General features: G+C 35.9%; 1 protein-coding gene across 1 annotated transcript in view; it reads left to right on the top strand.

The window, feature by feature from the left end:
* DYNC2H1 (dynein cytoplasmic 2 heavy chain 1) overlaps nt 1–17,061 on the top strand; it is a 264,118-nt gene that overhangs the window by 177,089 nt on the left and 69,968 nt on the right. Inside the window, 1 exon segment of the mRNA XM_006186202.3 lies at nt 7,264–7,380. Within this exon segment, the coding sequence (XP_006186264.2) occupies nt 7,264–7,380 (117 nt within the window).

Below are 17,061 nucleotides of genomic sequence, written 5' to 3'. Positions count from 1 at the left end.
CTAGGGATTCCAAGAGCTGGTTTCCTTGCATCTCTTGGGAGGCAGCAGCCCTTGAAGTAGATTCTAGGTCCTGGGTCCTGGGTAGCATCCAGAGCCAAGGCCAGTGATGAGGGTAAGAAAAGCCACAGCCTCTGTGTTCACTCCTCTGTGTACTACTCTGTTCACGGGCAAAATCAGCTTTCCCTTACTCCAACCATAGTAACCAAGTGTTTTTTACTGGCCCTAACGCCCACTTTTCCACTTTCCCAGTTACTCTGTGAACTACTTCACATTGTTTTAACCATTATCTTTTTAAAACATTTACAGGTTTGTGGCAGTTAATTAACATTTAATAAAGTGCACTTACTTAGAGCGCGTGATTCAATCAGGTTTGGCACAGGCATGCATGTGTGAGACCATCATCACATCAAGACAGTGAACGTTTCCATCGCCCCAAAAGTTCTCTCCAACACTTCGTATTCCCGTCCTCCCCTCCCCTCCCCCCATCCCAGGCAACTAACTTCTTTTCTGTCAGTGTAGATTAGTTTGTATTCTCTAGAGTTTTATAGAAAAGATTTATACAGTTAAGTGTTCTTTTTCGTCTGGCTTCTTTCTCATTCAGCATTATTGTTATAAGATTCACCTGTGTGATCCCATTAGGCGTCTTTTTTTGTTTTTAATTGCTGATCAGTAGTTCATTGTATGGATGTACCACAATTCACTTATTTATTCGCTCATTAAAGGACATTTATATTGTTTCCACATTGAGGCTACTAAAATTACGTTAGTATGAACATTTAAACATTTTCTGTCTCTGCATTTTATGCTTTTATTTTTCTTGGGCAAATACTTAGGAGAGAAATGTCTGGATCATATGACAGGTATAGATTTAATTTTAATTAACTACCAAGCTATTTTAAATAGTGTTATGAATAAATATGTTAAAATAAATAAATGAAAATATTAGCAGACTTGAGGTCATATATCTGTATGTAAGGATATGTGTATATAATGTAATATATTTATGTATTCTGTGTCTGCCGTATATATACTTCCATAAATGACAAAAATATAATTATTGGGATTATTATATTATTGTAAAGTAGGGTTATTAGAGACACTCATACAAAAAATTGATTATACAAAAATTATGATGCAACAAAGTATCATGACTGTATCTCCTCAAGGCAGAGATGGATTCAAATGTTTCATTTAATTTAATGATTAATACCAGGTTTGAGTTATTTAGTATTAACCAGAGTTATATATAAAACATTAATGTAGATGGTTTTTAATGAAGTGTTCAGCCTATCACTCCAACTAATCTATACCTCAGTATTTGAAAACTGATGTATTTGCTATTCTTGGTAAAACTCATGCATCCTTTGATGAGAAATTCATTCTTAATTTGCCTGTGTTAAAATTGTACAGGCTAGTTCTCCTGAGGTTTGTTTTCAGGCTTTTAACATCATATTGCCTTGGGAAAATGATGATGTGAGTTCTTAACATGGTAGAGTGCCTGCACATTTCACTTTTGATCTTGGGTGAAATCTTAACTCTCAAATCACCAGCATAAATTATAGTTTGGTCTTGTATGTGGCTGGCATTAATATTTTTATCAAAAGCGTAAGAGGCATGGAGAAAGGGTTTCCCCCTTTATCTTGTGTGTACTACCATTAGAAAGACGGACCTCTGATGGTCTCCTATATCCCACTTCAGCATGTTAGCGTACTATTTCATTTTTACAGTAAGTAGGAAGATTTAATATAGTTTGTTACATCCCAGTATGTTTGGTAATGCAGTCAAACATACTGCAGCTCACCAAGCACCCAGAGGGAACAGAAAAATGTTAGAAGGTGGGTGATGAGAGAGTGTGGGCTAAGTAAACGTTTAAGTGCTCCCAGAGAACAATTGGCAAAGGAAATAATGCTTGAGCTGCGGTTAAAAAAATATTATTTAATGAATTTGTATTTATTTCAAATACAAATAGAAAAATATGTAATGAATGAATATAATGCTGTATATTACATGAAAAGCATTTTTTTCTGTAAATTATTAATTGAGGAAAAAAAGATGATTTCCCTTTTTTTCTTTCCAGTCCTTACAGACTTTATTCCCTTTTCTTGTCTTTGGGATAGCTAGATCTTTGTGTGCAACGTTGAATAAAAGTAGTGACAGTCTTGCTCTGATTTTACAAGGAATATGTTGTAACATTTTATTGTTGAGTATAATATTTACTGTGTGTTGTAGATATCATTGTATTAGTCTGCTTGGGCTGCTGTAACAAAGTACTGCAGATTGGATGGCTTAAATAACAGAAATTGATTTTCACACAGTCGTGGAGGTCAGAAGTCTGAGTGTCCATGTGGTCAGTTTCTGATGACAACTCTGCTTCTGGCTTGTAAATGACTGTTTTCTCACTGTCTTCTCCTATGACTTTTCCTCTGTGCACGTTTGGAGAGAGAGAAGGAGGGAGGGGTTGGAGAGAGAGAGAGAAAGAGCGGGCGATCTCCCTTGTCTCTTCTTAGAAGGATACTAATCTTAATCAGACCAGGGCCCCACCCTCTCATGACCTCATTTAACCTCCGTTACTTTTTTTGGAGGCCTCATCTCCAAATACAGCCATACTCAGGGTTGAGCTTAAACATATGATTTGGAGGAACACAAACAATCCCTAACCCAGGTTAAAGAAGTTTTCTACTATTCCTGGTGCTTCAGTTAGCCTTTGTTGCATAGCACATCATCCCAGAACTTAGTGACGTGAAACAATAATATTTTATGATTTTCTTATGATTCTGTGGGTTGGCTGGGTTTTTTCCCTAGTTTCATCTGGGTTCACACTGTGAGGCCGCCTTCATTTGGAGAGTTGACTGGGCTGGAAGATTCAAGATGGCCTTGCTCGTGTTTGTAACTGGCATTGGCTATTGATGGGGGCGACTTGGTTTTCAACTACATGGCCTTCATCTACCAGAGTCTATCATGGTGCATCAGGGTTCCAAGGCCAAAGCGGAAACTGCAAGTTCTCTTAAAGTCTAGGCTTTGAGACTTGCACATCAGTTTTGCCACATTCTGTTAGTCAAACAAATCATAAGACCAGCCCAACTGTAAGGGAGTGGAGAAATAGATATCTCTTGATACTGCAGTGGAATATTCCTTTGCAAACAGGGTATGATTACAGGGAGGCATAATTTATCAAAGGCTATTAAAATAGTCTCGGGCATCTTTGCTGAGTTTCTTAGGGGTAGTTTGTCAGGAGCACAGTGGTGAATTTCATTGACCATGTTTTTACCCGTATTGAGATAATTATATTACTTTTCTTTCTAATCTGTTTATATGGTGAAAACTACATTTTCTGTGATTGAACTATGCATTCAAAGTCATCATGTATGCCTGTCTTTAAAAGTTGCTTGATGTTTATTTATTTGCACCTATGTTCAGGAGTAAGACCTGATATTTGAATGTCCCCTTGTTTTTCGTGTAATGTTTCTACCAGCCTCTCTTACTTGATCTGGGGAATTTTGCCTCAATATTCTAGTCTCTGAAATGGTTACTGCAAGATGTGAGTTTCTGTTTAATGAATGTGAGTAGAACTTATATGTTAACTGCTGGTGTCTGAGATTTACTTTGAGATAAAATTTTGAACTTCTCATCTAATATTTTTAAGCAACTATGGCCCCATTTAATTTTTCTATTTCTTTTTGAGATTGTTTTATTAATTTATATATTCCTAGGAATTTCTCAGTTGCCCTTAATCTGCAGTTTTTATGGTATAAAGCTATTCAAAATAATCTCATATTGTCTTTTAGTCTTTTCTATATCTGTAACTATATTCCTTGTAAAATTAGAATTTTAAAATAAATTTTTGCTTTATCATATTTTAGCTATCATTTGACTACATATCATTCAATCTAGTCAGATCAGACATCTCATAATTTTATTAGTCTTTTCAGTAAACTGACTTGGTGGGTTTTTTTAATCTCTTTTTATCTATGTTCTGTTTTATTAATTTTTGGCTTTTATTTACTGCCATTTTCAACTTCATAATTTGTTAGGTTTGGCTCAATTTCAGCATTGCTTCTTTTTGAACATAAGTATTTTGTTAAAATTTTCCTCTAATCTCATTTACTGCAGTTCCGTAAGTTATTTAAAATGTGGAATTTTCATGAAGTGTGTGGGTTGAATTTGGGTGATCAACACTCTTTCAGGCAGATCACATTACCACCCAGAAACCCAAGGTAGAGGAGAGTAAGCGTCCCCCATCTGTCCTTCTGCATGGCTCTGTTTTCTAATTAGCCCACTGGGTGCTAGTTTCTGAGAGTTCTGGAGGTCTGTTTCCTGTCTGTGGAAATGTGGGCCTTATAAACCCAAATGCGGGACATTTTACAAAGTAACTGGCCAGTGTTCTTCAGAAGTGTCAAGGTCATGAAGGTAAATGGAAGACTGTCACAGTTTCGGGCAAGACTGTGATAAATACCAACTAAATATAATGTATTCTTCTGAATCAAAAAGAGGACATTTGTGGAGAATTTGGTGAAATATGAGAAAGGCTTATAGTACTGAGCTGTGATTAGATAAGATGTTAACATTAGGGCAAGCTGGGTAAAGTGTATAATGGGGGTTCTCTGTACTATTTTTGCCACTTCTCTGTAAGTCTAAAGACAGCTCAAAATAAGAAGTAAACAAACAGCCCATGCTGAAGGCCCCTTGGGATTGGCGACGTCCCAGGGCGATGCTGGCCTCAGAACTCAGCTAGGTCTCTAGGCTAGCTCTGCTCCTTGGCTCCAGCATTTAAAGATTTCCCTCAGTTTCCCTGGCACTTCAGTCATAAGTTTAAAAAGCTTTTTGATGATGTAGTTATTTATTCATAATTGTAAATGTACTGTGTTATAAAATTGTCTCCATACATTTAGTCTGCCATATTCCCCGACACAAGCATGCAATAAACTTAATTTCTTTGACAATTCATTTTCTCATCTGTATATTAAAATTGAGTATTTATTTTAAAGATCTGTGTTCCTTCTCATTCCAAGAAGGATTATACTGGAGATGACTTGCAAAAATATAAATAATCTGTTAGTGTAAAATCAGTAGTTGAGGAAATCAAAGAGACAATTAAGGGGAAAGGAAAGAAAACTAGGGAAACGGTTAAAGCTGAGACAACAAAGCCCATGCTCTAAGGTTCTATGAAGTTGTTATTGTTAGATTGGAAATTCTTCTGTGTGCCTTATAACATCCAAGAGAAAAGGCAAATACAAGTGTATGCAAGATTTAGTGAGTTACAATGAAAACACGCCAATTGCTCAGGAGAAGCACAGGTGTTCCTTGAATGTCTCACTGTTCTTCAGCATGAGGACAGGTGGCATAGGAGCGACAGCATCTTCTGTAGCTTCTCTGCAACCGTGCACACGTCCCAGAGCATGCCAGTGGCATCATGTGATCTGTTCAGCATGGTTGGAACACGGAACAAGTGATGTGTGCTTTTCATGAGAACCTTCCTCCCCTTTCACACCATTTTAAAGGAGTATTATTTGTTTTAAGACACGAATAATGGAAAGACGTTTTATCACCTGTGTTTTGTAAAAAGATAAATATGTCAGAGTTTATAAAAACAAAATACAGTCCATTGTTATAAGTTAATAGCCCCATCCTCATTATAGAAATATTTTTATTAATGCATTTGAACTCCCTTTTCTGTTCATTAAGGATTATAATATATTATGATAGTATTATTAAGAAAAGCAAACCTCATATGTTATTTTTCTGGGAAGAGAACAATTGCTTTGTGGCTGCTAAACATTTTATTCTTAAAATAGTTTTTAATATCATGTATAAAAAGATGTGAGCCTTTTTTCCTTTAGACATCTTTTTGCATGCTTATTTGTTTTCTGTCATGTTTGACAAATTTAAAACACAAATAAGTGATAGCAAATGTTACCAGAATCAAAACAGCACTTCTTCTGACTACCAACTAGTGATGTTTTGTGGTCTAGCAGAGCTGATAAATTGGGTGCTGTTTAGGGTTCAGTTAGAGCAAATGAAAATAATTTATCAGAAAAACAAAGAAAATGAAACACTGAATCACTACAATTTTTTCTAGATTAGAGAATCAGTCAGAAGCTCTGGGAGTAACAGCAGCTTTGTGTATGTTGAACAATGAAGTTTAACAATTCATTTTGAGAGAGTTATGGCCCTTATTTTATTGTGAACTTTATTACTAAATGCAGGAACCCCCAAAATATTAAATAGAGCCCAATCTGTGAAAAAGGAAAAACAACTTGCATCTCTCAAAAAGTAAAACAGGAAAGTAGTCAACATTCCACGAATATTGATGTTTAAAATATTGACTTAGGAAAATGTATGCCTGGGTTTGGGGATTGTTCTTTTTTTTTTTTTTTTTAATGTCAGATAAGCAGTGAGGTAGTGCGGTTTTAATATTTAGCTGAAATATTTATGAAGAATAATCAGTAGGTATCTCCCTGATTTTATACACCTACCCCAATATGTGTAAGACAATATACAGCGTGTTCAGTAATATTCTGGATCATTCTTAGCAAATGATTAAGGAGGCTGATCAAGGTTATTGAAATGGAAACCATTAAATACTATTTCAGAAAAGAAACTAAGTGAATTGATTTTGATGAGAATGACAGAGACGCTGATAACAAGAAAGTTACAGACGTGAAAGCCCTAAGGAGGAAAGAATTGTTTACTTTGTCTCATTTTAACTGATTGATCTATACTTCTGCCACTTGAGTCTTACATGAAGAAGAAACATTGAGATGACAACTTGAAATTAATACAGAGCCTTAAAACTTAGATTTGTTATTTTTATAATTGTTTTTACTATTTTATACAGCTTGCTATCTTTCATGTGATTTCATCTTTTCAAAAAAAACTGTCTTTAATTTATCAGCATTTTGAAATTATGCACTTTAAATCATTCAAACTGAAACATATTTTGGATTTCAGAAATGAGCAAATAGATTATTAACAGTGGATGGTGAAAGCTTTATGGCTAAATAAGCAGCTTCTCAAATTAAGAGCCAGATTTATAATGGTTTCTCTCAAATATAAGTTCTTTTGTTTTTTTAACTGCTTAAATAAATTAATAAAATATTAATCCATTTAAACAAATAATGGGATTAAAACTTGTTTTTACTATATATTTTGTGTTTATTTTTATAAACTAAATATGATTGTTTATATAGACATATGTATATATGTATATGCTATTTCCCTTTGTTTGAAGTCATTTTCATTTATTGCTCCTTATTATTTCTTCAGGTCATTTCACAGTTGAGGATCTTGGGCAGATCAGTAACAGCTGGTTGCAGATTCGATAGAGAAATCTGGTCTAATGAACTTTCTCCTGTCCTCAATCTCTGGAAGAAATTAAACCAGGTTAGTAGTGAAATAGTCTTCCTTTTTGGCCCCCTTTTGTTTCTCCCTATCCTTTTTTCCAGTTCCCCAAATTGTCCATGTTGGTGAATTTTTGCATTGCTTCTCCCTTAATGTACACAGTAGCCTGGAGAAAGATGGAGGAAATGATAGTATTAGAAGTAGATGGGCCTAGGAAGTGGTGTCACCAGTGTAATTTGTCTTCTCCTGGTAATGCACTGTCCTCCTCTCTGCCTGCTCTATATTTTGCTCACTCCTTGCCTTCTCTCTCCTCTTTCTGTAAAATCAATGACTGCTATTAAAAGTGAAAGTTTTGAAAGCGATTGAAGTGCTAAGGAAAAGCAATTAATCAGCTGGAACTGACTTGTTTTTATATTGTAAAATGGTTATAAATTAGAGTAATAGTTGCTTGCTCACTAGGCAAAACCATTCCAGTATTATGATTCCTGTCTTTATTGAATAAAAGCTTACTCTGGAATTAAAAAATATAATTTTGTAGTTCATATGTTTAGTAGTACTTTGAAAATGCCTGTATATCAGATCCAGCCTTCTTCAATAAGGGAAGTTAAGTTAGGCTTATTTCAGAACCAGAAGGTTAAAACCCTCTAAAAATTCAAAATCCTCAAACCTTACAGTGTTGTAATTTTGAGTTAGTCTGACTTAGTCTCAACAATTGGCAATTGTCAGGAGTCTCAGGAAACAATGATCTCAGCTGACTGGAATTGCCACTTTATTTAGATCATCACACTGATAAAGCTTTAAATAGCTGGCTTGGGAAAAATGAGAGAATGAAGAGAAACACCACATCTACATCGCTTGGCACCCTAAACCCATGCTCTCCACTTGTGCCCGAGTCACACGATCACATTGTTACATATTCCTGATTATGAAGTCATGGCCCTGATTTTCATTCTTTGCACCAATTCATAATGAAGCTGCTATTCTTTACCTTCTTTTTTTCTTAAACCGATCTTTGCTTATCTTTAACAACCAAATTTTCACAAATTTTTTTTCTCTCGTTTAGCAATTCATTCCTCCTTATCTTGATGTTTGGTAATATTCTTCTCAAGACAGCTTCCTCGCACAATTTCACACTTTTTTTTTCTATATGACAATGTCTATTTTGAATTTCCTGTTTTTCCAGGTCCACATAATTGTTAAAATATGTACACATATATCCTCATGTGTGTGTATATTATACAATATAGCTATTCCGTGAATCATAATGTAAAAGTATTTCAAAGTCTCCACTTACAGAAGAAGGTAGAAATTGAATGACTTGAATAATTGACTAAATTTATCCCTTTCTAAATAGCAAAATCTCTTGTAAGTTGGATGTAAGATTGAAGATTCAGTTTCTGAAAAAGTCTGAAATCACTCCTTGACTTTGTCATCTTCCATATAATTTTGTGTCTCTACTTCTGAGTTTGCGTTGGTCACGTTGTTTTAACCCCACGTCAGATGTGACCGTAAGGTGCAACTTCTGTCTGTATTTCACAAGAAATCCAGTCATACTATTTTATAGCCTGAAGGGAGGGAAAATATCCTTTTCTTTCTATCCTTTTAGGTTCTCAGCTGGGTCTCTGTTAACAGATTAACAGGAGAAAAGCATACAAATTTATATAATACAAGTTTTATGTAACCCAAGAACCTTCATAAGGAAATGAAGACCCAAAGAAGTGTTTAAATCTGAGTGTTTTCAGTGCAAGTTTTGAAGAGTGGGAAGTCGCGGGAAAATGTGATAGGATGAGGTGGTGTGAACCAAGAACAGTAGGCTGGAGGGGCACCTAGCAAGGACTGTGTTCAGATTTCCCTGTGTCCTTCTGTCTTCAGAGATAAGGATGCTCTGGGTTACAGTGAGAGTCTCGTGACCTGCCTCAAGGAAAGGTCAGAGTGTCCTTCCTACACCTGCCATTTCTCAGATTCCTTTAGTTTCAAATACATGTCTGCCAAAATGTCCTATTTTGGGGCAGCATGTCCTAAATCCCATCAGTGGTTTTAGTGAACATTTGTGAAATTGCAAGAGACAACTTACATTGCGAAGTATGTTGTTTTCTACGAACTCATTTCCCTTTGGGCTGTATTTTTAAAAATTTGGGCAATTCCTAAACTTCCTGAGATTGACTTTTCCACTGTGTGAGGTTTCCTGGAACATGTAGTTTAGTCTTCCTTGCCTTCCTGTTTCTCTCCGTCACCTCACCCATTCTCCACTACACAATAACGGATATCGTCTTTGCAACTCTGGGGAATTTTTTCTATTGTTTCATAAAGAGGACCACAGAAATGACTTCACAGACATAGAAATGCATAGGTAAAAACGATTTGCCTCCTAAGACTTACCCCAGTATAATATTAGAACCTAAAATGAATTCTCTCCCTTTCTCAAACCCTGCTTTTTCTCATTTAGGGTGTAGATACAGTCTAGCTCTCTGATGTTGGATTCATGCCACAACATACCCCCTCACTACCTCATTCCCACGCACAGAGGAAAGAGAGTGGCTCCTGGGTAGAGCGCAGTATCCTAGGAGTATAGAAGTAAGTGTAGGGGAAGCACAGATGGAAGTGTTTGTTGCTGAAGGATGTGGTTTTAGGGTAAGCACCTTGGGGAGAAGCCATACTGATAAGCTCAGTAGGCTCTCTAAATGAGTCTCCATCCTGAAAGAGCTGCCTGGAGGGGTAGGAAACAGGAAGACCGGGCGAAAACTGCATCGAAGGGAAGGGTGGAACAGACTAGAGTAAATTTCTGGACCCATTGGCACTTTGGCATTTATTGTTCCTACTAAAGATATATAGGTGTCCTTGGGTTAAACCTGGCATCCATGCCTGTAGTTTGTCCTCCACACGCTTCTTAGTTATCTCTCTGGACCATGAAATTCATATAATATAATTGTATTTCTGGACTGTGTAGTTTATATAATTTCTGAAAACTTACTTGATGGCTAAGGAATGAAATGCCCTTCTTAGCATGGGCATGGGCATTCATGGTCTCATCCCAGGCTAGCTGGCTGTCTTCATTGTGACTTCTTTGTACCACATGTCTTATGTCTTTCTGCACCAGAGTACTTGCTAGGTTTTTTTTTGTTGCTGTTGTTTGTTTGTTTTTAACTGTCCAGGTACTTTTTAACATTTGTGTCCGTTTTGTGGTTCTCACTGCATAGATTTACCTTCCTTTCTGTTCAGTTGGATACCTTTTTTTTTTTATAATCCTTGCTAGCCTAACATAAATACCACTTTATCTCTATAAATCTCCAGAGATATGCATTGCAAACACTGTGGTTTTAAACAAAGATAGGTAAACTGTTGCCCTGTCCTGAACAAATATTTAATGAACAGGTTAATAGACACGTTGCATGTAAGAAAGGATCCCTCGGTCTCCTTTTTCGTCTTTTGCTTATTACGTAAGCCTCTTAATCTCTTGAAAATTTACTTTTCCTTGATTTCCAACTTAATAATCAGTTCTTTATACAAGACACATAGGAGTTAAAAGATTCCTAATTGAAAAATATTGTAATTTTCTTGTCCGAGGTAAAGCTTTTAGTTGCTAAGTATTATGTTGTATTTTTCAGTGTGAAGAACATATTTTAAGCATGAGATGATTTGCCATGAGGAATGTCATTATTAGCATGTAACTATTTTTTTCTTCCTATTCAAGGATCAAGTAAATGCAGTTTGGTAAAAGTTCCCACTGGATGGAATGTTTATATCCTACTGGGGCTGGCTGTTCTGTTCTGGTGAATAGGCTGAAGAGAATTTGTTTAAAGACTCTAGAGAACTATTTAGCCAAGGGTGATACACAGCCGGCATTCATGTCCAAAACCATTTCACTTAGTTATAGCCAACCTCTGTCCCAGATGGATGGTCCTGGTGTCTGCTGGTGGGGAGCTGGCAGTTAAATATTTTTAATGCTTGTCACTTACCTAAAATAGTAATAATGCTGTGGTTCCTAGGCCAGACCACTGGGTTCAGATCCTGGCTGTGCTGCTTTCTAGGGATGTGACTTTAGGAAAATTACTCAACTTCTCTGTGCCCAGTTTTCTTATCTGTAAAATGGGGATAAAAATAGTATTTGCCTCATAGAAATACCATAAGGATTAAATGAGTTAATATATATATAAAGCTTTTATAATAGTGCCTGTTATATGTGAGCATTCTCTGTTAACTATTCATTTTAATTCTATTGAGGTACAAAGATTTATAATATATGACCACTATTTCATTTGTTCTTTTTCTAGGCAAAGTATTTTTATTATTTGGTTAATTACATATTATTCTGTCATTCATTCAAAATATTTTAATTGAGCATCCAGTTTGTTTCACTGATTTTATGTGAGGGACTGTGTTGTGAGCAGAACAGCCATGGTGCCTCCCCTTGGAGCTTACAGTTAGTCTCTAAGAGAGATTTAAAAAATTAAACAAGTGAATAAGCCAATACATTTATTATTACAAATTATTTCAAATGCTGTGGAAGGAAAGAACAAGTGCTACCATTAAAAAAAAAAAAAAGAGGGAAGACCTCTTTTGGACTGGATAGTTAGAGAATGTCTTGCTTGAGAAGTGAAATTCAAACTGAGAAGTGAGGAAGGAGAAGACGCTAGCCAGACGGAGTTGGAGGGGAAGCCCGTTCGAAGCACAGAGGACAGCGTGCATGCATCCCCCAAAAGAAAAAGCTCAGCACATTCAGTAAACTGAAAGGAAGTCAGTTCTAAAGAACAGTGTGGAACAAGATAATGATGATTAAGAAAAGTAAGGAGTTTGAATTTTCTTCCCAGGGCAGTGGGAAGCCGTGAAAGAGCTTTAAGGGGTGGGATAGCTGTGGAGAAATCAATCTGAAATGAAATCTAAGAGGAAGGGGAACAATCAGGAGGCTCTTGCAGTGGTCCCGGTACGAGCTGCTGGTGGAGCAGGAGGAGAGGGGCCAGGACGTTCTAACTAGAAGAAACTATAAAAATTATCAACGAGATTTGTGATCTAGGAATACTACTACTTTTTAACATTGTCATTAGCATTAAATAAAGCACTTACGATAGGTCCTGGCACATAATAGTCACTTAATAAATTTTGGCTTTACTATTGTCGTAATCACACTGTTTTTATTATTATAAAACATAGTATTTTTAATTTACCTTTGGATAGGTAGCAAAAATCAAGGTACAGAGAGAGTCCACTTGAGCTTACATTTTATTTTATTGTCTCTGCTACTTCTAAATCCAAAGGTTTATTGTATTTTCAGTAAAGTGACATTGTATAACAGATTATTATCTTAACAGAAACTTAATAATATTTTATTAAATACATTATTGTGTAATTCTTTTGGTTGTACTTATAAATATTAAAGAAAAAAGCCATGTTGTTATATAATTCCATTTTAGAAAGTCTAATACATAAAAAAATAAGACTAATTCTTTTACGTTCTTACACACTATTGAACACCAGTGTGAATATAGAAAATACAGATAGTAAATTTTTTCTCCGTCATATCTTGGGGGAGCAGTTGCTTTAACAGCAAGTGAGGTGCCTTTTTATATTTTCGTAGGATGGGGGTAATTCTTCCCTGTTCCTTTCTTGCAGAGATGGGCACATGCAGTTCAGAAAGTTCTCACCTCATTAACACTGAACAAACGTCTTTTGTCTTTTAATTTTTATGATATAAATATTTATAATGGTCATTTTCAGTAATCCTGAATATTTTCACTATATCTCCAACCCCACCTCACCCTACTCTCCACAAACCCCTTTATTTAATACAAGCAGTACATAATATATTGATAGATTTATGAGCATTATTCTTTAAGAAGTAAGATATGCCAGAAGTCACTTTGCTTTTTTGTTTTTCTTGTGAAGTTCCCTTCTTTAAGTTCTTTTGCTGTGGGTCTAGTTACCTTACTTTCCTCTGATTAAGGGAAGGGCTTTTCTGTTTGTTTAAAAAGAAACTTGCTCACTTACTTGCGTGGCTAGGAGTGTTAAGCTCCTGGGAGACCAAGTGGAGAGAGAGCTCCTCAGATGACTAGGACTGCTTAGATATTTCAGACTTTTACTTTTGAGTGAAGGGCTGAAACCAAATAAATGTTGTTTGAGCATTGCTTTTGGTTGGGAAACAGCATGTGAATGTGAATCTATTAACTGTTTTGTTCAGCAGTCTGAGATATGCTTCTCATCGAAATGGAAAGAATCAGTGGTATTTGGCTCAGAGGGAGTAACCTCTAATTTTAAAGCAATTCCAAGACATTATTTTAAAATCCGCTTTTTGCAGTAACATTTCTGAGGATTTTTACATCTGAGAATATCTCTATTTCATCTTCACATTTAACTGATAGTGTAACTGCAGATATGCTTTGAACTTCCTATGTTTTTTCCTTCAACTCTGAGAAAATATTAATTTGTCTCTTTATTGAAGAAGTTTACAGTTAATCAGATTCTTATTTCTTTATAACTCAACTGTTTTTCCCTTTAGAATACTCTGTCTCTGATCTCCTTAAATTTCATCATAATAAATATGGGTGTGGATTTTTTTCCTTGCAATTCCAAAAGCCAGTCTTCCCAGCTTCACCTGTTTGGATCTGTTCCCCACATTCGCTGGACTGCGTGGTATGAAGTAGCAAGTACCCTGCTCTCTGTGGCTGGTGCTTATTATTGCTGTTCTCAGCCCTGAAGTGAGGACGTGCTGGACAGTGTTCCTCTCAGGGCAATGTGAAAAGAAAAGTTTGTAACCAAAAAGTCTCCCTAGCCTGGCCCCAGGGTGGCATACAGCTGTCTTCAGCTGAATGTGTTACCGTATTCTCCCACTTACAAGACCCACCCAGACCCTTTCTGTCTCCCAGGTGGTTCCCATTCTTTTTGTGCCATCTTCTGGGTTCAGTCTCCCCTAGTTTTGTCAAAGACAGGATTCAGATGTAGGAGAGTTTTGCCATTTTGTTCAGAAACCAGGATAACTTTTTAAGCTTCATTTAAACTCTTATTAAGATAAGATATGGACTCAGTAAAAGGTTATCATTATATCCATAATAACCAAATTAATCTGTCAACCATCTGGCACTTCATCCTGTTACAATGTTTTGTGTTTTATCTCTCCCATTTCTTTCCTGAAGCTATTGCCATAATGTAGGCTTCTATTCTTGCTCATATGGATTATTGCAGAAAACTCCAACTTTGACTCTCCTTATAATACATACTTCCTCCAAATCATATTTCAGATCATATTAATTTTCCTAAAGAAAATTATTTTCACAACAAGACTCCATACCAAACCTTACTTTCAAGTCTCTTCAGTGGTGAGGCAGATTCTGTCTGTGAGGACTTTGTAAATGCTGTTTCCTTCTCCTGGAGCCTGCTAGCCATGCTGCACCAAAAGTGGCCAGGTAGAGTCTCAGCTTCTTCCGGAAGCCTTCCCAGCCATTACTCATTTCCCGCTTAAGATTTCTGTAGTGCTAATTTATAACTCGCATAATAATTCCTGTAAGAGCTGTGTTGTAAACTAAGCAAGTTCAGATATGGCATTTAGGAAGAGGAATCCTCTTTCTAGGGGGAGCTTTAAGATGTATATGTCGGTTTCAAGTGAAACAGCCTAATGCCACATTCCTGTTTTAGAGTTTTTCTGTCATTATTTATATAACCATAACTAGGTTATGGTTAATTACTGGATAAATTTAGAAGAATGATTACGATTAAGCAATGAAAATAAGTAAATTTTTGATGAAAAGTAAATAATAGGGAGTCATCCACATCCTAATCTTTTTCCATTAAATGGCTGGAGGATCTTAGCTGAATCACTTCTGAACTTTTTCTTAACTCCTTGTGTAAGTAAAAAGAGGAGTAATAACCGTAGTAACCTCCTTTCTGCATTCATTTGTTCATTTGCTCATTCATTCATTCATCAAGTATCTACTGACATATTTGCTATATGCGTCACTATACTAGGTGTTATGATTTATTACTAGATGGTAAAAATACACAGAAATACAGGTTTTACAGTGTTCTTTGGGAGCCCAGGTGAGGGAATGAACAATACTGCTGAGAGGAAGTCAGGGAAGGTTACATGATGAGTAAGAAATTCTTCAGATTAAAAAAACAGGTTACGTGATATGCAGGGGAGTCTCCAGAGAAAAACAATGGAATGGTGTTATTCCAGGGAGAGAGAAAAGCCTGCTGGGTGTGCTGTTCTAAGCTGACTGGGGAAAATAATCCTTGAAATAGAATGACTCGATATAAGAGCAGAACAGTTTAGCAGGACAAAGTTAGAAAGGGTTTAATGTCACGATGGAGTGCTTACAATTTACCCTGTAGACAGTGGGCATGCAACAGTGATAAGAAGAAGGGGGAGGGTGATGTGAAAAGTGCTGAGGCTTTTAAAGGCAGAACTGATGATGGTGTAAAGTGGGTTAGACTGAGGTACTTACAGGCCTGAAAACCAGCTGGGAGGAAGTTACCATGTTCTAAGAACAATAAAGTGGAGACTATTGAACATGGTGACGTTGTGAATACAGAGTAAGAGAGGGGTCAGAGGTATTTCAGAAGTAAAGTCAGTCTCCACTGGGCTGTTGTGTGGATCTAATAAAAATAGATAGGACACAGTTTGTAAAACATGAACTCTTCATGGATTAAACCTTTTTTTAATCGCTATTTTTATATTCTTATTTAAAGATCTGTGGGTTTTTAAAGTTTAGTATAACAAGCCCTTGTGGTGATGGTGGCATTGCCATATTCAAGATCTTTTATTAATTTAACCTTTCATGCTTGAGGGTTAAATTGTCTAAATTTGGTGTCTATATTAGTGACTGTATATTTTTCAGGGAAATATGTAATTACAAATTTTAACTTTGTGTTAACCATTAATTTGTGTTATATTGTCTTTAAATAGTTTAGGTGCATAATTTAATAACATCTTATATTTTTGTGACATTTTTCTTAGAATTTCTACTAGAAAATCTTAGTAGTTTGAAAAGTAATCATTTAAACAGCAAAATACTGATAAGTATAAAAGATGAAAAACCTAATCTCATTTGATATTCTGTACATACACATTTGAAAGGTCAGTTCATGCTTTAAAATTTTTATTACATTCCAGCTACCACCCAGAAATTTTTAATACACCTGGTTGATGGTGATAACTGATGAGAATTACTGACATTCTGACCAATTTACGTCTCCTTTACATGGCTTGAGAACTCTCATTAATTCTCATTTAAATTACCCATAGGATAAGAGGCACATTTAAAACTATCCCTTTTAGGCTGATAGAATTTGTTGAGAGAAAAATAGGTGATGGATTTTTTTCTGAGCAGTAATTGAACTAGTTGACCTGTTTATGATGTCTTAGTTCAAATTAGTAAATAGATTTGCATACCTATCAAATTAAACTTGTACACTCATAGTAGCTTAATTTCAGAAGGATACATTGAAATTAAGTAAAAATTTAAATTCTTGAACTAAAAATATCTTTTAAATTGGTTACGTCACCCTCCCAGACTCTTGTCCAATTTTCTTCCCTTTTAATTAGGCAAAGTTGTATAAAATGACCTGTATCCTGCTTTTAGAAACTTTAAGGTAGGGCACATATGTACAACACAAGACTCTTTTCAGATAAAAGCATTTCTCATTTGTGCTTAGAGCTGTTTTTGTGCTTTCCAGAGTATTATCCACTGTTTCAGGAAGTCTCTGGAGACAGATATCCTTTGGGATTTTGTTCTT

The sequence above is a fragment of the Camelus ferus genome, chromosome 10, assembly GCF_009834535.1.
Source record: "Camelus ferus isolate YT-003-E chromosome 10, BCGSAC_Cfer_1.0, whole genome shotgun sequence".
In the NCBI taxonomy this organism is placed as follows: Eukaryota; Metazoa; Chordata; class Mammalia; order Artiodactyla; family Camelidae; genus Camelus; species Camelus ferus.
The sequence above is the reverse complement of the archived record's forward strand: the minus strand, read 5'-3'. Positions and strand labels throughout refer to the sequence as shown.